The sequence below is a fragment of the Octopus sinensis genome, linkage group LG2 (assembly GCF_006345805.1).
Source record: "Octopus sinensis linkage group LG2, ASM634580v1, whole genome shotgun sequence".
Lineage (NCBI taxonomy): Eukaryota > Metazoa > Mollusca > Cephalopoda > Octopoda > Octopodidae > Octopus > Octopus sinensis.
Window position 1 is genome coordinate 125429738 of NC_042998.1, and position 24355 is coordinate 125454092.

Genomic DNA, 24355 nt, shown 5'->3' on the forward strand with positions numbered 1-24355 from the left:
CTTGTTTACCAAATCTATTCACAAGTCTTTGGTTAGCTCCATGCTATAGTAGAAAACACCTTTTTTTTTTGGTAGCATTTTTCAACCATAATATCAACCAGCAGAATCAGTCATTGTCTATTCTACACATCTTCAGTTTCAAAGAAAATATTGATTTATCATATCTTGATTTTGCCAGATTAAATCACAACTTACATTGATTTCTTTTATTTCAACATTCTCCATTCCCACAACATGGGACCCAAAAGAACTATAACAGAAATTATATAAGAAAGAAATAGATGAATGAACATTATATTCTTTATTTCAAAATACATTATCCTGCATTGCTTCAGTTCACATAACTGTCAAAAATAGGCATGAAATCAATGCTTTTACCTCAGATCAGTGTCCACTAGCCACCTCAGCTTGCTGGAATATTGAATCTGGAAACAGGTTCTGATTATGAGCTATGAGTGACGGTTTCTGTGCAACAACCTATTCAATTCACCATCTCATTTATCTGGCATCCCTGATATGGCTGGGGAAATCTGTATTACTGCATCTTAACTGTCTACACCAGTACTTCTCAACCTTTTTTGCTTATGGACCTCTTTGATTCCTCTTTTACTTTACTGGACCCTCACAGCCATTTGATGCTTTAAAAAATCCTATTATATTTTTAGAATTAAATATTATAAGAAATTATATTTTTAAAAATTGCTAAAATAGCTTGTGTACTGTAGAATAACCAATTTAATGCACATCAATTTGAATAAAATCTGACATGGACCCCTAATGTTCATATAAACCCTGACTGAGACCACTGGTCTATACTCTACACTAAATACACTAGACATTGAACCCCTATTTTCATGTCTGATCTACATAAAATCTCTGCCTTCCCTCACAGCCATATCGACTTAATGATACACAATTGAAAATTTAATCACACCACCATGTGAACATGCAAGCTATTTGGTCAATACAGTTAAGTCTTACTATGCTGAGGCTATATAAGACTAAAACATATCTGGAACTATCTCCCATACTTGCCAAAATTATTAAATAATATTAGTCATTGAGCTACATAATTATTGCTAAGTAGCTTTTTAGTGGTTGCCATTAAATATATAAACACTAATTTAACTACTGCTTTTCATGTGGATGGCACCTCTAAGTAACTCAACAGGTACTAGTTTTTTTTTTGTTTTAAATATAGCTATTTATAGTTGGTTAAAATGGGACAACAACCTATTTACAGTGAGCTTAAAACAAATAGTAGAAACTTCCTATCTTGGTCATAGACACTGTACAATGTGAAGCAAACCATCAATCCTTCAGTTGTTTGACCAACTCCCTTTCAATTTAGCAACAAATAGCTTTTACAGATGAGTGTGTACCTAATTATTCAATTATAAGGAGATTTCAAGTGAATATTTTAGCTTCTAAGTGTCTGCCAATTTGTGTTATACAATCATATGACTGTGTATATGCTGTATACATAAAACGTGTACAATCAATAATTAGTTTTAAAACAAAACTAAAATAACAAAGTTTCTTGCAGAAACAAAATTTCGGGTAAAATTGATTTCATATGTGTAAAACTTGTCGGCGATGAATATAGTCAACTGAATCAATTGTTTCACTGATTCTGGAGAGATGAAATGCAAGTTAACACAAGTGAGATTTGAACCCAGAATGTTATGACATATGACAAAATACAATCTTTCATAAACTATGGTTCTTGCACTTCTGGTAATGCACCATCCATAGTATATCGATTTCTTAACAAAAAAAATAAATAAAGTAATAAAATATAAATAATTCTTTAAAAAAATGTTTTTGTATTTCATGGGACCTCCGAAAAAATATATTAAAGTAATATATAAAACGTTTCTAACTTTATAAATCAAAGTGATAACAATTCCACGGACTGATTCCAATCACAGTGCACACAATTATTCTGAAAGCCAAGAATTAAAAGTATCTTGCATAAATTGCCGGGATGCAGCTTTGCCATTATTTACAGTTGGTATAATGTTATCAGGTCGGCTAAACTGTACAAATCTTTTTAATTCTGAAAAACTGCTATGCTCACTGTATGGTATACCTAAAAATAAATCAAGAAGAAATTTTTTAAAAATTTAATTATTTAATTAAAACCTTATTTAGAAAACTAAATCAAATATGACTAAACTAAATCATATTTACTTTAACAAAATTAAATATGATTAAACTTTCAAATTAAATACCTCTAAAGGATTCTGCCCTCAATGTTAGAATTTCCTTTCTCACAACACATCAGCATTATTTCTTTTAATTATTTTTACAAAAATATAACTTACAATGTTAATTATAAGATAATGTTAAGATAATTGTAATGAAAATTTTATTTTCATCAATATTTTAGTCCAAGAAGGAAAGGTAGCACTGATGATTTTTACATAGGACTACCTAAACTGATGGAAGACAAGAAGGAAGACATTGGGGACTTAGTTCAAATGACTGCAACAAAATAAATTCAACTAAAAGCATTCAAATGCTTAGTGACAGTGTTAAACTGGGCAGCTAAAAAACAAGTACAATCCATCAACTTCACTTCAGAATAATTTTTGTTTACCCAGTTTCATTCATAAGAAGCCTTGGACTGACCCAAGACTATACTAGATGTCTGCCTAAAGCTCAGTGCAAGAACAAAACCAGAAGCAGATGGTCACAAACTAATCTTCAAACTACATAGCCTGTGGTAATATGTCATATATTTTGTTAAAAACAAAGAACTTACCATATATGGTAATCTTATCTGTTTTCAGAGAGGGCTTAATATCAAAGAGGGAAGTTCTATTTTTGCTATGAGTCCAACCAGTAGGTTTCAATGCGAGAATTTGGTTAAATTTTGCATATCTCTTTAAATGTTCATTAAGATTCTTGAAGAAAGTAAACAGAGAAAAAGTTGACAATAGATGAATATGTTAGTATTGATATTTTTATATAGCATTGTCATATTACAAAACTTGTCTTCAAATGTGCCACATTTCATGCAAAAAATATGTTAATTTCTTCAAATGCTTCAGATGTGGAAGTGTAAAAGTACTTGAATTCTGCAAACAGTATAGTTGTGTAGTTAAGGAGTTTTTTTGCAAACAGATGCTTCTGCAGCACCATGTATTTTTTGTTATTGCCTCAGAGTGGAATTTGGTAAATGGAAACTGTGTAGAAGCCCACTAAATATGTATATCTCTTTACCAAAGTATATTGGCAAAAGATGTAATCATAGACGAAAACTGATGCTGTCAAATATAAATACAAGGGAGGCATTTTTGCTGTCATGCATGCAAACTGAGGGCTAGCAAACCAGATGGCTGCACCAGGTTCCAATCTTGATCTGGCAGAGTTTCTACAGCTGGATGCCCTTCCTAACGCCAACCACTCCGAGAGTGAAGTGGGTGCTTTTTACGTGCCACCGGCACAGGGCCAGTCAGGTGGTATTGGCAACGACCTCGCTCAAATCTTTTTACACACGCCACCAGCACAGGTGCCAGTAAGGCGACGCTGGTAACGATCACGCTGAAATGGTGCCTTTTATGTGCCACCGACGCGGAAGCCAGTTAGCTGCTCTGGCAACTATCATGCTCAGATGGTGCTCTTGGCGCCCTACTAGCATCATTATTATTATTATTTTTATTATTATTCAAATATTCCATACTTCATCAAGCTAACATAGTTGATTGGGTCTGCAATATAATGCAATTCCTTGTACCTTCTGTTATTTACAATGATGGAAGATACAAAAAAATGTCAAGATAAATAAAAAGGTATTTACCTTGTAGTTCAAGTTCCCCATTTTCACAACATGGATGCTGCAGCTTTTTAAATCTAAAGTCAGTAACTTATCCATGGTAAGATTCTGAAGACAGTCCAATAATTTCTTTTTTTCTTGTGTCACACCAATTTTGCTTCCAATAGCCTCAGCTAAAGCTGAATAAGGGAATATACATAAAATACAGTAACAGTGTTTCATGACATTAATCTACTTATACAAAATATAGAATTTACATTTGGTTTTGAAATATGACACTTCTACACTACCATTTAATCTACTCCTCTTTCAGCAAGTTATATCAATTAATATTGCATATTAATTAATGATTTCTGAATAATCAATTACTCAACCTTTCTTCCAATAATTCTTAACCCTCTAGCATTCAGATTTGATTGTCAAATGTATAGCTCATTTATTCATATTGCTTTGAATTAATCCCGCATTATTTTGTAGCTTCAAGATTTCACCAACTTAAACAAGGAGACCATCCAGAAGAGTTGCAGGAGATTCCAAAGTCGTCTGGAGGCTGTGGTTGAAGCCAATTGCGATTTTATTGAATAAATTTACTCTTTTAGTATATCAAGATATTTTTATGTAATTTTGGTAAATATATCTATTAAAATGAGATACGTTATTTTCATTCTTGCATAATTTAGATGACAGTTTATTAGAGTTAATTAGAAAAATTCTAATACAAACAAATTTAAAATAGTAATACTTTAGTGTTGTTTGTTTTCTAGTGCTAAGTCTTCTGCATTCAGAAACTCCAAATGCAAAAACTAATAGTGCTATTAAGTTAGACACGGCATGGACCAATCTTTGGTTGAAATATATCTAAGTTAACTAGTTCTAAAATCATCATCATTTAACATCCGCTTTCCATGCTAGCATGGGTTGGATGGTTCGACTGGGGCCTGATCTGCAGTGTTTCTACAGCTGGATGCCCTTCCTAACGCCAACCACTCTGTGAGTGTAGTGGGTGCTTTTTACGTGCCACCAGCACGGTGCCAGGCGAGGCTGGCAACAACCACGATTGGATGGTGCTTTTTACGTGCCACCGGCACGGAGGCTAGTGGGGCGGCGCTGGCAACGGCCACGTTTGGATGCCATAAAGAGATGTCAGAGATATAAGAAATGGAACTACTGTGTTACTGATGAATGTTTCTTTAACTTACAAAGATTAGATCAAATTCATACTGGAAAGAGGAACTGGCATTGGACTGCCAACAACTCAGTACCAGAATGGTTCAGATTTTGGTATCTTGTCTTAGTTGTTAATAACAATGCTTTATTCTTCTTAATTATAAGAAAAGTTTAAATCTATGTCTTAAGCCCTGAAGTAGTTCCTGATTAGCTCTAGTTTCATGATACTATGCAAATAAGAGAAACGTGGCAACCTCACAGGAAATGATGGCAAACTAATTGCAGGTAATATTCATAGATGATCTAGTACCTATTCTTAAAAAGTGACCTATTTAGAAACACAACAAATTACCTGCAGTAAGTTGGAACACTCAAACTAGAAATTGGATGTTTAACACTTGATACACTTGAACATTTTGACTTTTTTAATTCACATGAAGGAAAGAAACACTTATAAAATAAATAACATGCATGAAATTACCAAGGAAAACTTTCTCCTTCCCAATTGTGTAAGTCCCAACAACAACCAAAGTTTGGGGATTTTCTTTCAGAAAGGATTTCACCAGAGAAACACAGAAATCCAACACTTCTTGCTGTTCAGGAAACATATAGTTCGGATCACAGTATCTGCAAATATTGAATTTAAAAAATATGCCATTATTAAAAATCTCTGAAGTGTAGTGGACAGTAAAATCAATAGAGAGCTAGTCTTATAATGCCTTGCACCAATTTAGTTACATCTGTTTACATTCTGAATTTTTATCTTTACTAGTGGTCTTGAAACAGCCCTTATAACTTAATTTTGGTTTGTGTGCTGGTCTTTTACTCTAGGCTAACGCATTCTGCTTTGTCAGCAACTAAACCAACAACCATACCAAGCCTGCTTAGTAAGGAGAGTGACCCAAAAGAAAAAGATTCTCTTAAATGCCTGGATGGCTCACTATTTTGTTACCTAGGAGATAATTAGCATGGAAGATGGTTACTTTGAAAGTATAGTGGCCAGAGTAAGAACAGGTTGGAGAAAGTTCAGGGAACTTCTACTATTGCTGTCAACAAAGATCTTTTCCTACAACATGACAGGCAGAGTGCATGACTCTTGTGGTAGAACTGCAATACTGCATGATTGTGACATGGGCCTTGAACACAGGACTTGAGAAGACTAGGAAAAAATGAAGTGAGCATGCCCCACTGGATGTCTAATGTAAGTATGCCTGAAAGACAGTATAAATACAGTAAAAAAAAAAATTAAGCATAAGAGGTATTAGATGTACAGTGCAAGAAAGAAGACAGCAATGGTATGGACATGAGATGCATATGGATGAGGACAGCTGTATAAAGAAAAATTGATTACTTAATGTGAGTAGAGCTCGCGGAAGAGGGAGACCAAAAAAGATATGGGATGAAGTGGTGAAGGGTGATCTCAGGACTTTGAACCTCTGAAAGGAGATGACAAGAGACTGGGATGACTGGCAATATGTTGAGAAGACCCACCCAACTCAATGAAACTAAGAGCTAGAAGCGCTGTGTTTGTGTGAATGCACATCTGGGCTCTTTGCCCAGTTTTCTCCAAGACACTTCCACTACCTTTCATCTTTCTGTCTGTAGCTTTCTATATCACTAATCTTTCTCACTACTCAGAATCATCTCACCTGATATCAATTCCCACCCTTAATACTGTCCTCCACTCACATTTTACATTTACCCCTCTCTGCCCGAGCCAGCAAATCATTTCACCTTCCCCACCACCATGCCTCACACTCTCCCCATGCACTATGCCTCTCCTACCACTCTCACGACCTACCCAAGTCACTAGTCACCTCTTTCTCATGCTTTGTCTGCTTATTGTATGGGTATTACATTCAACTACTTTTCACCCCCACCCCTCATCCACCATTCATTAAACCCTCTCTCAACCCTATTCCATCTCTGCAGTTGTCACCTACTCTTACCTACCATCCTTACTTATCATCCATTCAACACATGTTTTTCATTCATTATATCCAACCCCTAACCCATTTGTCATCTCTCACTCTTCTTCCCACTCTTGCAGCTTCTAACCACCGATACTCCTGGTTCTTCTACCCCTATTCATTTCTACTCATTTCATACCTTGAGGGTCCACCCAGCGACCTCAACACTGTTTTTATTTCTTCCCTTCTCCACTCTGATCATCCCCACCATTTCTTCAAAAAGGTGAGTAGTCACATAGCCTCTTTACCTGGCTTCTTCTCATATTTTAACCATTCATATCCAAGCACAAATCCACATCTCCTGGGGTTTGTAGTTTTGCAATCTGCATGTCAACTTCACTAGTGCTGGTGGAACAAGAAAAAATACCCAGTACATTGCTGTGAAGTGGTTGGTAATATCAAGCTGTAGAAGCCATGCCAAAATAGACAGACAGGGATGATGCAGTCCTTGGGTCCATCACTTCCAACCAATGCCAGCATGGAACATGAATGTTAAATGATGTTAAGATAAGTATCAGAAAAGGGATGGAAGAGAGGAGGAGGAGAAGCCTCTGCTGTATACAGCAGCTTTCCATGCTGACATTCGTTAGATGAGTTATCAGTCCATGTATTTTTTTGAGTTACTGATCACTTAGATGTATCAGGAGGTGGGAGCTCTATGAACTGATGAATGTGTGTGTGTATATATATATATATATATATATATATATATATATACGATAGTAGTCTCTCACAGTCCAAGAAAGATGGCTCTGCAATTTCTTGCTGAACAACTTGCACAAAATGACTTGTTTATAGTGATCAAATGTTTGTGCTGTACATTAACTCATACCCCCACCCAGCAAATCAACACATTTGCACAGTATACCACGCACACATCAGGTGTCAATGTGCTGCAAAGCAACATGAGATGAAGTGTTTTGCTCAAGAACACAACACATAAACCCACTCCAGGAATTGAAACCACAATCTTGCAATCATGAGTCCAACACTCTCACTCTGCGTGTGTGTGTGTAAACACAAACTTACGTTGTATCCAAATATAATTGATTAATTTTGACATTCTGCAATGCATTGTATTTTTCCATGATTGAATCAGCTCGGAAGTCTCCAGTATGCAAAACCACTTTCTGCTTATTTTGGTCTGAGTATTTGAAAAGAATCAAAACCGAACCTGGACAGCTTGAAATAAAAAAATATATTTTTAAAAAGGGAAAACAGATTTTTTTTTTAAAATAGCATTCTGTATATCTTATTTAACATGGATATACTGCAGAAAGCCAGGAAAATGTAGTCTTCATCTCAAGAAAAATGTTCATATTGACATATAATGCTAAAAAAAGACAGAACTATATTTGTAGCAGACAAAAAGCATCTAGCAGCAGCAGTAGAAATATTAAATCCAGATTTCTGTTTCTTTGAGCATCATCAGTAGCAAATACTTACATGCAACTGTATGCTTAGACAAATGTAACCATTACTGATGTAGATAAAGTACAGAAGTTTATCAGGAGCAGACAAAATTTGTTCTTGAAATAGATATATTTTGCAATTGCATAAAAGTTGATTTCAAGAAAACAGAATTAATTATGGTAGTTGTAGAAAAAATAAAGACTGAAGCTCAAAAGTGTATCTTGCATGATACTAGCAAATGTCATCATAAAATTGGAGTTGAATTCCAATTAAAACTGTTTTAACACCCATTTTCTCAAGACAGAATTTATTGAGGCAGTATTTTTTTTACAGTTAGATGCCCTTCCTCTCACCAACCTTCACCTGTTTCCAAGCAAGGTAATATTTCCTTACGCTTAGATATGTTTTCAGAGAATACTGGAAATGAATGACACCACTTGTAATTATTACAATTATTATGTAATGTCAAGATAACACACACACAAACACATATGTATGTGTATATATATGTATATATGTGTGTGTATTTATATATATATATATATATATATATATATATATATATATATATATATATACAGGGTGCAATGGGTAAATTGTCGCCATTTTATATTTTAATAAGGCACTAAAAGAGAATGACTCTCCCCAGACGCAATAATATATATATAGATACATACATACATACACACACACACATATATATATACATACAGACAGTGGGCTCCTTTTAGTTTCCATGTACTAAATAAATCTACTCACAAAGCTTTGGTCAGCCCATAGATATAGATACTTTTCTAAAGTGCTACACAGTAGGACTGAACCTAAAACCATGTGGTTGAAAAGCAAAGTTCTTAACCACACAGCCAAGCCTGCATCTATGAGATATAAATAGTAAAATATCTCAAGATTATATTTGAAAGCTCTGTTTAAACAGTAAGATGTGATTTACAAGTTCAATACTGGTCTTTTGAGACACTGACAGGAGTTCATTTGAGACAAATTTTCCATAGTCAGACATGTTCTTGCAGAATAATGGAAATGAATGACATTGCTTGTGTGACAGTGACACTCATTTACAGTTATCACACGATGTCAAACACACACACTCATCATCATCATTTAACGTCCGCTTTCCATGCTAACATGGGTTGGACAATTTGACTGAGGTCTGGCAAACCAGATGGCTGCACCAGACTCCAATATGATCTGGCAGAGTTTCTACAGCTGTATGCCCTTCCGAATGCCAACCACTCCGAGAGTGTAGTGGGTGCTTTAATGTGCCACCGGCACGAGGGTTAGTCAGGTGGTACTGGCAACGGCCATGCTCATATGGTGCTTTTTATGTGCCACCTACACAGGAGCTAGTCCAGCGGCACTGGCAATGACCTCACTCGAATGTTTTTCCACGTGCCACCAGCACAAGTGCCAGTAAGGCAAATCATCATTATATATATGTGTATATATATATATATATAATGATGATATATATATATACATATATATATAAAGTTGAAATTTATAGAAAAATAAAAGACAAAGACAGGTGTATGAACAACAAGCAGGTGTATTAGTTAGATACTCAGGAATGTGAAAAAGTCTTTTACATTTCAAGCCTACACTCTTCAACAGAAAGGAATAAGAGAAAATAAAATAAAGTGGTCAAGCATATATGAACTTTCTTTTAGTTTCAATCTACAAATCCACACAGAAAGCTTTGGTTGGCCTACTGCTACAATAGAAGACACTGATCAGTATGAAAATCAGTGTTCTTAATACTTACTGATTGGCATCCATCAGAGTGACCTCAACAGACTCTACAATAACTGGACAATATAAAGGTAGTGGGTGAATGTACTGATTAAGTACACCAATCTTCAGCTTCACTAAATTAGCAGTGACCTAAAACAGAAGAGATAAATTGACTTAAAATAGTGATTTTCATCTGAAATATAACGCATTAGGGTATACATATGATCAAACTATAAAAACCTGCCCATCTTGCATCCAGTATCAAAACATATTTGACTAACTTTTGTTTTTTTCACAGAATATGGTTAAACACCATCTTCTTCATTCCTGAACCTGTAGTCAACAAGTCAGTGAAGGAGCTTCTATATCAGCAGTTCTCAACCCGAGACTCACAGATCCCAGCCAGTCCACAAAGGTAGTACTAGGTGGTTGAGTGGACCTCTATTAGCCATATTCAAATTTTAAAAGGCTATAGTATGGAAAAAAAAACAACTGCAAATAACACCAATATTGCCTCAAAAAAAAAAAAACACCTGTATGATGTAGTCTTAAATACTACCCCACCTCCCTTCTCTATCTCTCTCGTGTGCAATACATGTTTTGCAAGCATCAGTGATCATGAACTTCCATGTAAAAGTCTGAGTATTGTGGATTTTTCTTAGGAAAAATATAGCAGCCATCTTCCACTGCCTCCTGTAAGTTTATTTACAGTTTACTCTGTTAGTCTCCTGCTATTCCTAGCTTATCTTTGAGGTACAGGACTATTTAGTTCTTAGGTACAGGGACTAACTCACATGACATCTGGACATGTCCATACACTAGTGAGCCTGTGAAACACATATCTAAGAGTCAGCTCACCTAATTCTGTATGCCTTAGCCATAGAACCATTTTTTGCTAAGTGACCCATAATTGGGGCCCTTGACTGTATCACCCCCTCCTGGGCCACAGCAGATATGGGAGCAGTAGTGACTATGGGGTAACTCCATATTCTCAAACTGGAGCCTCACCACCAGATGCAATTTAATGCCTTGCCCAAATGCTTAGATACACTATAACTGAAAAAAAAAATTAGAAGAATTATAGCTGAAACATTTTTGATTACAGTTTTGCTAAATCAGAGATGACAAACAACAACAATAGCAACAATATAGGAGGCAGGAAATACAGTTGCAATATTTGTATCATCTCCAATTGTAGAAACAGAAAAAATAGAATAACTCTAATTGGGAATTAAACAATGATTAAAGACGCAAATGGCAAGAAATTTATCTTGTTAATTAAGAAATATTTAGAGGAAAAAAAAAGAGATTCTTACTTCACTACAGTAAAGCGGCTGACAGAAATTCTTTGTTAAACCTTGGTAGTGATCATAATGAAAGTGTGTGAGAAAATATGCACAACACCCTTGAATGACTCCATACTTGAAGGCATCAACAGTGATGTTTGTACCTGAAATAATTAAAATAATGGTTTGTTACACTGGCATGTGGACACTAATTTATAGGAAATGGGGAGGCACAGTTAACTGAATTGAAAAACAAAAGATCTCTCTCTCTCTCTCTGGCTGAGTAATTATGTACCTCCTCTACAGTAAGACATCTATTTCTGTCACTATGTCACACTCTAACCTTTCATCATCTGGCACAAGATTACCTCCTCCAATTCCCCCTCCCCTCTCAAAAATTCCTTGTCTTGCAAAGTTACTTGATGACCCTGCCAGTGCAGGTGCCACTTAAAAAGCATCCAGTCAACACTGTAAAGTGTTTGGCATTTGGAAAAGCATCTAGCTGACCTCGCCTGTACTGGTGCCTCATAAAAAGCACTTAGTCTACTCTGTGGGGTGGTTGGTGTTGGGAACAGCATTCAGCCATAAAAAAAAAACCGTGCCAAAACAGACACAGAAGTATGGTAGTCTTCTACCTGGCCAGCTCCTGTCAAACTGTCCAACCCGTGCCAGAATGGAAGGAGGACATTAAATGATGATGATGATGCAGAAAGAAATCAACCAGAACTGCTGATCCATTGTATATTTATTGCATGATACTAAATGGTATATGAATAAGAACTTAGCCGTAGACTGAACAGATACTAGAACACATACAAGAATATAATACACTATTGGTTTTAGAATGCATGAAGACACTTGTGGTCAATGAGAAGATTAATAGATTGTTTTTCTTTTAGAAAAGTGATGAGATCATGGGAAAAAAAAGCTAATATGAAAAAAATGAATCATTTGGAAGTGTAAAAATATGGAGGGGTAGATTTTGGGGAGACTTACTCTCTACATTATTTTTCATATTTGCATTAATTCTTCTGACAAGCATACTGAAAAACTCTGGACTTGCCTATGAACTTCCTAAAACCAGGGTGGAAACGAAACCTCTGCTATATATGAATGACCTCATCAAAATGAAAATGATTTGGATTCTCTGGTTCAGACAGTCAGAATATTTAGTAAGGATATTAGTATACAGTTTGGGGTGAATAAATATGCAGCTTAATTATGAAGAAAGGTCATAATTTGATGGTATAAAGATATAAAATGATATCATTAGATTGCTGAGAGATAGAGTGCTGCAGGACATTAAGGTAAAGGAAAGAGAAGTAAGAAAGAAATTCTTCATAGAGCTCAAGAGAAGGATTAGGAAGATGCTCAAAACAAAGCAAACCAGAAGTAATACTGACAGGCTCTACTTACTAAAAAGTGAAGCAGGCAGAGGTTTGTTAAATACAGAAGGCACTATCAGTGCTGTGATATTGGGTTTGAAAAACTGATGTACATAATGAATGAAGAATATTATCTGCAATCAGAAATATTGACAAATTCCCTGAATCAATGAGAGATTCAAGAAGAGAAAGAATAGAACAAATAACTGGTGATAGAAGGAATTACACGACCAATTCATGCAACAAACTGAGGACATGGGAAGTGAAGAATGTCGGCTATTGCTGACAAATGGAAATCTGAAATGAGAATCAATTGCTAATTGTGGCTTCTCAAGAACAAAGAATTAGAATTTGCACTGTTTGTTTTAAGTCCTTGCTTTAATAAGTTCACTCCTGTAATTGTCATTCACCATCACAGCTTCTGGCTCATACCACTTTTCCATTACTTCAAATCCATAAACAACACAAGTTAAATAAATACAGAATGAGTGGAAAAGGGAATGAAAGTATTAACCATCTCCTAAGCAAGTGCATTAAACTAGCACAAAAAGAGTATAAATGCAGGTGTGATTGTGTCAGTAGAATGCATTAGCCAAATTTGTGGATTTGAAGTAATGGAAAAGTGGTATGAGCCAGAAGCTGTGACAGTGAATAATAATTACAGGATTGAACATATTGAAGCAAGGAGACAAGATATGGTCATAAAGAACAAAAACCAAACAGTGCAAGAACATAGACTTTTCAATACCATATCAAAGAAATTGAGAAAAATGAGAAACAACAGAACAAAACCAGAGAGATGAAAAGATTATTGAAGATAAAAGAAAAAACTATCCTGGTGGTAATTGGTGCACGGAGCACAACACCAAAACTTCTATCTACAAAGTTGAAGGATATTGGAATTGAAACATGTATTGTTGACTTGCAGAAAAGTGACATCCTGTATTCTACAAGAATCCTAAGAAAGATTCTTGGGATTTGAGAAGACATGTTAACAAATCTCATGATAAAAACCATGTCAATTAAATTGGCATGAAATAGCTTTTGAACAACAATAATAATAACCCTTTCTACTAAAGGTACAAGGCTTGTAATTTTGGGGGTGAGGACTAGTCAATTACATCAACTCCAGTGTTTCACTGGTACTTAATTTATAGACGCCAAAAGGATGGAAGGCTAAGTCAACCTTGGCAGAATTTGAATTCAGAACTTAAGGACAGATGATATGCTGCTAAGCAGTTTGCCTGGCATGCTAACAATTCTGCCAGTTAGCCACTTTGATAATAATGATGATGATGATAATAACAAGAGCACTCAGAGAGCGCAAACCTCCGCCAAGGCAACACCAACATCCTCCTAATGATTAGCCAGAGATGATTTTTAAAATAAGAATATCTGAAATAAACTCGACTGCTCTCACAAACGAGAATGCTAAAAATGAACCTGACCGCTCTCAAAAATTAAGTAAAAAATCTGCAAAAATAATCCAGAATCCTTGTCCGGAACTGGATCAATCCCAAAATCTAATCAGTTCGTGCCAGTCATGAAGCCAAACATCCCTGAAAGTTTCATCCAAATCCATCCAGTGGTTCTTGAGATATCTTAAACAAACAAATGGCAGAGGTAATAAATGCCCTGATACAATACCAGGCACTGGATTTCATGGCTTCTGATCTTAGCTGATTGGAAGTGCTACCCTGTACATGTTTTGTCTTGGCGTAAAAAATGGGACACAGCAGATATTCTGCTCAATACCACATATTTGCTAGTCATTTGTTTGACATTAACCAGTTGAGCATGTCCCTTAGTGGCTGATATGTGCGTCTCTGATCATGAGCAGAAGTAGAGAGAGAGAGAGCATCATAGCCATGTGTTGAGAGGAATTCTTTGAGGTTTTAATAAGTCACCTCTGGGAACATGAGCATTTCCGTCACCATGCTTAAACAAACCTTATTCAAGAACCCTTTGATCAGGATGGGCTACTCAACATGAAGAAAATTCCAACTGGGCTCCACCTGCAAGGTCATGCACTGTTTATCTTGATATGAGATCACCATGCCGTGTGCATGTGGTTGTGACGCATGTGCCTGATGTACCCTTATCAGTTAGGTAGTCGTGATGGGTATATTGGGCTTCGTATATTTGTACCCCAGTGTCACTTTGATGGCATGCGCTGCTCTCCCACTCAATAATAATAATTAATTCTTTTATTGGCCACAGTTTCTAATTTAAGCACAAAGCCAGCAATTTTAAGGGGAGGGTGTTAGGTCATTGGCTCCAGTATTGACCAGTACCTTATTTTATTGACCCACAAGGATGAAAAGCAAAGTCAAGTTTGGCCAGATTTGTACTCAGAATGTAAAGAAGTAGAACAAATAACACAAGATATTCTTCCAATGCTCCAGCAATTCTGCCTATATATTATCATAATAATAATTATTTCTGATTAAGACACAAAACCTAAAATCTCAGGGGAGAGAATATGTCACTTAATCAATTCCAGTACTTGACTGGTACTCTATTTCATCAAAACTGGAAGGGTGAAAGGAAACATTGACTTCAGCAGGATTTGAACTCAGAACAATGAGACACTGGACTAAGTAATAATACAATGTTTACATCAATATCACGTATAAACATAACAGACACTCAATAATGATGTAACACATCTACAATACAACAATAAGAACAGTAACATAAGAAATTACAAGATTGACTATATTGAAGCACAAACATATTCACATAAGCTATAGTCTCTTCAACAGAAGAGAGCAGTGATTGGCATTATCAAAGTAACCAGTGAAACAACACTATCAAATGTCTGAATCAATAAATTCAACCAACCAAACAGTTTTATCCATTCACTAATAAAGGTCAATTTTTGTTAGTATGGAAAACAGATATAGACATGGCTCTGTAATAAGCTTACTTCCCAACTACATAGTTCTATATTCAGTCTCATTGCATGGCACCTGGGCAAGTATGTTCTATTACAGCCTCAGGTTGACCAAAGTGTTATATGTAGATTTGGTAGGCAGAAACTGAAAGCCCATTATATATGTCTGTGTGTCTGTATTTGTCCCCTACCAGTGCTTGACAATCAGGACAACCACTGTTGGTGTGTTTACACCAAGTTAATGGTTCGGCAAAAGAGACCAATAGAATAAGTACCAAGCTTTAAAAAAATAAAGTACTAGGGTCAATTCATTCGACAAAAAATTCTTCAAGATGTTGCCCTTGCATACTGACAGTCTAATAATTGAAACAAGTAAAAGATAACCAAATTTTAAAATACATATATGAAAATGAAAAGAAAAACCTGGTATTTTCTTGTAGAATGGGCATCGACTAACATAAAATTTTCTCTCCTGATAGTTTTCGCTGACTGGTAGTGTTGGTAATGATGATGATGTTGGGGTTGAACTTTCTGTAGTAACAGCCTGTTGTTTTACAGGTGGTTTGTGAAATAACTGCTTGAATTGGTCAAGGGATAGAGCAGTTTTTGATACTTCTTCCTTTGGGGAAGAACAAGAAAGGGATTTTTTAACTGTTGTGTCATCTGTTACCAGAAAAGATTCATTAACTGAAGACTTATTGACTGTTCTTGAACAAGTTGTTTGAAATGGAACTGACACGGATTTGCTAATTTCCTTAGAAGAAATATTAGACTGAAAAAATGACATGAGGGAAGTTTGGTTATACTGACTAGTTTTCGTAGATTTATTCTTCAAATTAGTTTGCTTTGAAGTTGAACAAAGTTTTCTTGGTGAGCAGAAATTTGCTTTCTGTAATTTACTTTTAGATGTTACCCTCTTCTGAAAGACCAAAGGTTTTTTCTTTAGAGGTGTTTTATTACTAGCATTAACAACCTGGGAGAATATTTTGTCATTATCTTTTAAAGAAGAAAATTCATTTACTTTCTGTGATTTTGTCAGAGTCTCACATGTCACTCCAGAATCAGAAAAAGGAAGATTTGTGTCAACATCTTTAACAGGAGATGAAGATAAAGAAATGTTATAGAAATCATCTTCCTGGATATCAAAAGTTATAGTAGAAGTACTGGAATATGGTGAGTCAGGAACTGACATTGGGGAAACAAAATCACTATCTTCATATGATTCAGTAGTGTCAGATGAACAATGTGCAGAAAATGCAGACGTTGAAAGTTTGTCTTCTGTTGGTGTAAACAATTCTTGAGTTTCTGCAATATCTGAAATGGCTGGTGAGGAAGGTTTTGAAACACTCTTATTGTCATCTGACAAAAATAATTGTCTTTTGCTGGGTTCTCCCAACTCTTTCCTTCTTAATGAGTTAGATACATTTCCCAATGAAATGCCACTGCCAACTGCTTGAGGAGAACAAACGGTATTTTTTTCAACTTGATATGTTAAATTTTTTTCACTGTCCAGTGCATTCAATAGCTTTGATGAAGTGTTAAGATGCTTCTGAACTGTATGAGGTGACAAGTTATCACAGTGAAAATAAGGTAGAGTTTTAGTCACAGAACTACATGAAGGAGATTTTAATAAAGGTTTTATAGGTGTAATCTGTTTGGAAGTGTTATAACTATGTGATTTTGGAGGTGTAATAATCAATTTTTGATTTTCAATTGATAATGTTGCTTGCGTTGACAGGGACAGTGAAGACAATTTCTTCCTAACTTTAGGTGTAGATTTAAATTTACTTGGTGATTTCTTGAAAGACTTAGAATTATTTTGATTTTTAATTTTGCTATTGTTAAATATTTGACTAAGGCTGATGGGTTTTTTAACCGGTGTGGAAAAATTACTTGATCCTCTGAAATGGTCAAAGGTACAGTCATACTCATCATCTATAAAATATAGAAAAGAAAAAAAAAAAGATTAATACATCTACAATAGAGAATTTCATTCAGTTCTTTTCCACAACAAAATAATTTCTTAAAAGCAAACTTTTATTGCATAGGCAAAGAAAGGCATCGTTGAGTGGCTAAAAATTCGTTTTGCAACGGGGTTTCAAGATCAGTCACACTGAGCAGTACTTTGTCTTCTACAGAGCCTTGTAAGTAGGTTTGGCAAACCAAATCTGAAAAAACAGAAAAATGTAACGTGGTGGCTTCATGCGATGGGGATGCTCGAGTTTTGTTGTACTGTCATCAAGATGCTGCAAAAGCATACGATACATGAAGACGACAAGGATGACTTATTTTATCAAAGTTAGGTTAATGAAAAATAGTTAATATTTTCTTTGTTCTGAACACTAACACATATTGTAACAGAACATTTTCAAATGTTGCACTGAATAAATTTATCTTTTGTATTCATTTTATTCTTTGCCATGCTGTAAATTTGGAAATTCATATATTTTCTTTTTTAAAATTTCTTTTAAAGTTGGGCTTTTCAACATGTGTGTGCCCCCATCCCTACCCCACTAACTTTGTTGTCTCACTTCCAGAAAATGGATATTTAAAAGATTTTTTACATACACGCTTCAGATGATATCGGAATATGTGGTGAAAAAATTTTTTCTGAAGGTGGGGTGCGGAGTTTCTGAAAATTCACACAAGTCGGTTTTGTTTCTTCATAACTTTTAGAAAAATTGGTAATTTTTTAATGAAATTTTCTGTAGATACCTTTCAGAGTGAGTAGATAACAATTATATCGTAATGTAACATGAAAATATAAATTTAATGGGCACGTACGCATACTTGCTGACACGTCACATATGTATATCTACATGAAATTTCTTAAAAATAGCAACAAAATTCAGGGTTAATGTTTACTTTAACTCCCAGACACCAAAACAAATAAAAACAAGTGTAATAGGGTACTTTTTGGTTGTCTCACCTCCATTAAAAAATTGGATTACCTCCCCACTAAAAAATTGAGTTTATGTGGTGACAAGAGATTGGGTTAAAAGGGTTAGATCCTTTTGACTCAATACTTCAACACATTGTTGACTTTGGGCCTCCTCAATAGGCATAGTAGTTATCAGATTCAATAAGATGTTTAATTTTTTCAGTTTTCATGTTGATTAATTTTTTTCAGTTTTGTGTGAATTGTTATAAAAATATTATCTAATTCAATAAGTTCTTTACACTTCTCATGTTTATTAATTTTTTTCATTTTTGTTTTATTGAGGTTAAACAATTTTTTTTAGTTAGGGGATCACCCAATTTTTTAATGGGGGTGAGATAACCAAAAAGTACCTGTAATAGGTGTAAAAAATGTATTAAACAAATATGAAAACAAAAATTGGCACCAACGAACAGGGGGTGGGGAGAGGAGGGTAATTGTGCAGTTTAGGAATATTAAACACGTAAATAAGTCAACATAAATACTGGATATTATTTACTTTGGAATGGATCAGAAATACCTTTTAAACAGCATAGATTACAATTATAAAGAAATTTGTGGAGAAAATTTTTGAGGACTTTCACAGAGAAAGAAATTCATAAATTATTTTGCTTGAATGTCATAGAAAAAGTTTGAAAAAAAATTGGTATTCTAATTTTTCACGGAAATTCACGAACAATCATATGATCCCATATGATCGAATTTGACAACTATGCTGTTTGTAATGAAAGAATACCCAAAAAGTTTTAGATTCATTTATTTTTAGTTTGATTAATAAAAAAAGGTTTTAAAAAAAATCCCATGCATCACGGTGAGAGAAACAAATTCTCAAATTTCTTTATAATCTATGCTGTTTGAAAGGTATTTATCCAAAATTTCATTAAAAGATATCCATTTTCCTAAAAGTTATGAGGGAAAAAATCAGATCTTGTGATTTTTCCAAAAGTTCTCTCCTCACCTCCCAGTTCGGTGGCATAAATTTTTGTTTTCATATTCTCCGACTTTACTGGTGATGTCGAGTCCCCGTATTTTGTAGCATATTATTCCATGGTCAACCTTGTCAAATGCTTTCGCAAAGTCGGGGTATACCACATCCACCTTTGAGCAGTTCATTAGTTGCTTCAGTACCCAGTCATAGTGTCGCAGAAGCTGTGTAAGACAGCTCCTTCCTGGGCGAAAGCCATGTTGGGTGTCAGAGAGCAGGTCATTGTCCTCAAGGAACTCAATCAGTCTTTTCCTGACAATGCGCTCCATGACTTTACTGACATGGGAGGTCAGAGAAACAGGTCTCTGCCCTGCTTCCTCCCTTATGGATAGGGCATATTATTCCCTCTTTTAGCTTTTTGGAGAGTTTCCCCATCCTGAGGAACTCCTGGAAAAGGATTTGAAGCGGTCTAGCTAGAGCTCTTTTACATTTCTTTAGGAGATTTGCAGGGAGTCCATCAGGGCCCGTAGCCGAGTTCGAACTCAGCTCTTCAATGGCTGATATCACATCAGTTTCCTCTATGTTGATGTTATCAATAGTTGCCATTTCACAATGCGTGTCTCTGGAGTCAAAGAACCTATCCAGCACAGTCACTTGTAGCTTCCCCAGCGGTATGTTGAAAGCACTCTTGTATTGTACATTCAGTAATTCACTGATCCTCTGGGGTCCACAGTTGGTGAGCCATTTTCATTTAGTAGCTGTCCTATTTTGTAACGCATTGAAGCAGATTCTTTCACATATCTATAGAAGGCCTTAGGGTCTGCTTTAATGTTTTTGATAGCCCTGGCTTCCTTTTCTGCCCTTTCCTTTTCGTGTTTGAGTGTGTTTTCAATCTCAAGCAAGGTGCATTCGAGGTGGAGTCATTTGAAATCTTTTAGCTGTCCATTTAGACAGCTTGAGATTTTTGCTCTTCATCTCATTAGTACCCTCTTATCTTTGGGTATTATATTTTTCTTCGCTCATTGATTTGGTGTTCTTTTTGGGGTAAACTTACTGCAGATATCATATATGGTTGCCATGGACCAGTTACATTTCAGGACCTCTTTCTCAATGCCCTTCCAGTCAGCTTTGTGAAAATTCAGGCTAGAGATGAGATGAGCATTTCTAGTATTTCGTATGTCCATGGTCTTTTGTAGTCCATACATCACTAGTTCTATTAAATTATGGTCCGAAAAAAGCATCGGTGTCACTTTCACGTCATGTATGAGTGCCTAGCTGTTTGTGAAACATAGGTCCAGGATATTCTTTCCACTTGTGGGGTAATGCACCATCTGCTCCATAAAGAGTGCGTCAGTGAAGTCAAGCAATGACTCTGCCTGCTTCTGATTTTGAAGTGACATACTTGAAAGGGGACAACCCTCTGACCATTTTACATGAGGGAGATTGAAATCCCCTAAGAGAAGTATGTGCAGATCATTGTCGAGGTTCATCAAAACATCTCTCATTTTTTGAAGGCACTCTTCAAATGAGTTCTCATGATCTGGCGCATATGGTGGGCGTGGTACATATTACCAACCTCATCTATTTAATATGTACTACTAGAGCATCACATACAGTGTTGGAGTGCGACAAGAGTACCATGGGCATGACATCATCTCGGATGTACATTGCCACTCCTCCATGAGACCTTTCTCATCTGTTGGTTTGTAGCATGACACACCCTGGTATGTGTATCGCGGCGACCGATACACCCACATTTAGTTGTGTTTCTGTTAGTGACACGCATATTGTTTGATTACATGTCACAAGGTCTCTCATTGTGTTTTACGTTGGTGGAGTGTTATAAGGCCTCTGATGTTCAGAGAGAATATTGGCGTGAGTAGCAGGGCGTCAGTGGTGTTTATGGGTCTGGCATGGGCAAGACTTCTGCCCGTCCCCGCCCCAAAAAACCACTCTTTTTTACAACTTTTTTTTTTCGATACAAACCCCACTTTTCAGCTCCGGGGAATACGAATCTGCAAAAAAATTGGCAAAAATCGACATTTCTAAATTACCACCTTCATTTTTACCTTTTTTTCAGAATTATTTTTTCTCAAAATATGTGGAAAAATACGCAGATTATAATTCTGAAAAAAATTTCCAAAAATCTTTGTAAAATTTTTAAAATTTTTCTTTTCTAAATATGCGGAAAATATGGACATCAGGATTCAGACAAAAATTTCAAAACATTTCTGTATTTACAGTTACGGTTTTAGGGTTAGTGTTACGATTTTAGGGTTAGGGTTACGTTTACGGTTTTAGGGTTAGGGTTAGTGTTGCGGAAAAAAGTTAAAATTGAAATTGGGGGGGTGGGGGGGAATTTTCACACTGCCGATTTTTGGCAATTTTCTGGAACCTCCGTATCGGAAAACGGGGATTTTTGGCAAAAAAAATAATAAACAAATTTGGAAGAAAATGAGGAGGGGGCGGGCAGAAGTCTTTCCCCGGCATGCGTGGAGGTGTCAGGTGTGGCCACCCCGGTTCCTTTGTTGTTTGAGGTGGACGCAGGTATTGGTATGTACCTTGCATGTCGGGTGTCTGGTGAAGCCAGGTCAGCTGTTCCACAATTTTCTGCGCATCTTCCAAAAAAGTCCGCTGTTGAGCGGCTGCCAACTGCACTGCATCAGTTATCTGTCTCCCTCTAGGAGTTTTGCGCTTATTGTCAACATACTTCCATGGCGGTGGTATCGTATCGCGAGTCTTGCTATTGCGTTTTTTGTCTTGTGGTGATCTGATCTGCCTGGCCTTCGGGTGATTAGGATGAGGGCTGCGTGCCTGGGGCTTGGGATATACACTCTTTTACACCTATTACACTTTTTTGTCGTTGTTTTGGTGACGGGTAGTTCAGCATTAACCAAATTCGGTAGTAGGGGAATACAAGGGTTCAGAATTATTGACTTAACGATACAAGGGGTCCGACAATATCCTCTGTGAATTCTTAATTGTTTTTAATCTAGTTTTTTTACAAAATTCACTATATTTGTTCATTGGTACTACTTAAGAAGAGTGGTCCCGGTGCGCGCACTCGCGTGTCCGTGCTAGGTAGTCGTGACTAGTCGATCCTTACTTTGTGTTTTATTTACTTTCTTTTAAAAAAATTATTTATTTGTGTTTTATTTACTTTGCTAGGTAGTCGTAGGATCGACTAGCTAGCGCGAGTGCGCGCACCGGTACCACTCTTCTTAAGTAGTACCTGTTCATTTTCTTGTAATATATGATAAAAATAATTATAAAACAATAAACTAAATACGTTTCGTAATTTTTTCTTTTTTTTTTTAGTTTGAGCCCCATGTATTAAGTCAACATTTCAGGGCCCTTGTATCCCTTAAAAAAATACACATAGTAATGTTCGTAGATATCCAAAAAGGGTTAAACAACTGATGTTTACCTGATACTTTGCAAGACTCATTCTTCGTGAAACTTTCTGCTTCAATTTTTACAATACCTTTCTTTTCTTTTTTAATTCCGAAGCTGGATGTTTCAAGTTTCGGGCCTAAATAATTAGCAGTTTTCCCTTTATTTTGAGAACAAGAATATGTTTCATTGTTAACGCTTGAATGCAACAACTTCGTTTTCAGTCGACGTAGCGGTGTAAAGTTCCAAAGATCGTCATTGTCGCTTTCTTTTGACATAATTCACCCGACACGTTACATAACATCTTCCTAAGGAACAACTTATGTCACCATTATAAGAGAAAAACGAACAATTTTCATAATTTAATGAAAGATGCGCCAAAATTCGGATAAAGCTATTTACCCATAACGTCTCTTAGTTTCGTAAATTTACACTTACACACACATATACCTGTAATAATAATAATAATAATAATAATAATAATAATTGTGTACAGTGCTCAGGTGCACTACAACTCATCTAAAGTGTATATATAATCAGGTGTAGTTTCGGCGGATTTCGGAAAGCATGAGGGCCTTAAAAGATGCAGTGTCATGGCAGTCAACAACTGACGCAGGCAGTTTATTCCATGCTTCAGCAACTCTGAGCGTGAAAAAATGTTTCCGAAAGTCATGGGAGCTGTATTGTTTTCTGACTTTGTAGGCATGTCCACGTGTGTTAGACACATGGAGATCAAAAAGGTGTTCAGTGTTGTTGTTGGTGAGGTGGTTGATAACTTTGTGGGTGTTTACCAAGTCCGTCGCCAAACGCCGGAGCTTCAGTGAATCCATGCCCAGGGAAACAAGGCGCTCAGAATATGGTAGGTGTCTGATGGAGGGTATGCGTTTGGTTGCACGTCTCTGGACAGATTCCAGGAGGTCAATCTTCTGTGCAAGATAGGGGTTCCAAACTGATGATGCGAATTCCAAGTGTGGTCGTACCATAGCTGTATACAGTTTTAAATAGATGGCTGGAGAGCGGCTAACAAAAGACCTGCTGAGTGATGCCAAGACACCCTCGGCCTTCCTGACAATCTTAGAGATATGCTTTGACCAATGCAAATCACTGCTGACAGTGATGCCTAGGTCACGCTCGCAAGAGGATTTCTTGATATCAGTGTTGTGGAGGGAGTATGTGAACGCAGGGTTTTTTCTCCCAAAATGCATGTAATTGGGTGTTGCTCGCATATTACATACTGACACATCAAATAATTTTTTTCAAGATTTCAAATTTCCTCTTGTGGATATATATATATGATGTGTGTCGGTATGTATAGGTGCACGCTGATATTTTTTTTTTTTACATTAAATTCTGATATAATCGTAATCTACACCATTCGAAAGGTATTTATAGAAAATTTCAGCGAAGCGCTATCAAAAAGCCGTACACATGTACTCGAGTTTGAGTAACATG

General features: G+C 36.1%; 1 protein-coding gene across 3 annotated transcripts; it reads right to left on the bottom strand.

The window, feature by feature from the left end:
- On the bottom strand, positions 1-23307 carry LOC115232648 (DNA cross-link repair 1A protein). 3 transcript variants are annotated; one of them, XM_036499180.1, is made up of 9 exons: positions 23000-23306; positions 16071-17584; positions 11397-11530; positions 10112-10230; positions 7948-8100; positions 5430-5575; positions 3806-3960; positions 2768-2909; positions 1-2092 (listed from the first exon to the last, which is right to left on the bottom strand). In XM_036499180.1, exons 1-9 carry the CDS (start codon positions 23179-23181, stop codon positions 1941-1943), a joined length of 2697 nt encoding a protein of 898 aa, XP_036355073.1. In that variant the 5' UTR covers positions 23182-23306; the 3' UTR covers positions 1-1940. The 3 variants fall into 3 exon arrangements, with proteins under 3 accessions (XP_036355073.1, XP_029658508.1, XP_036355076.1); XM_029802648.2 differs by having other exon boundaries at positions 16071-17582; positions 22938-23306; XM_036499183.1 differs by lacking the exon at positions 2768-2909 and having other exon boundaries at positions 16071-17582; positions 22938-23307.
- Positions 23308-24355: the final 1048 nt, after the last annotated feature.

Excerpts from the sequence above, each read along its gene's own strand:
- LOC115232648 (XM_029802648.2), bottom strand. The coding sequence starts at position 23,181 with ATGTCAAAAGAAAGCGACAATGACGATCTTTGGAACTTTACACCGCTA. Across the intron at positions 8,101-10,111 it reads ACTCTGATGGATGCCAATCA|CTGTCCAGGTTCGGTTTTGA; the intron begins GTAAGTATTAAG and ends TTTTATTTCAAG. Across the intron at positions 2,910-3,805 it reads TGGGGAACTTGAACTACAAG|AATCTTAATGAACATTTAAA; the intron begins GTAAATACCTTT and ends ACTTTCTTCAAG.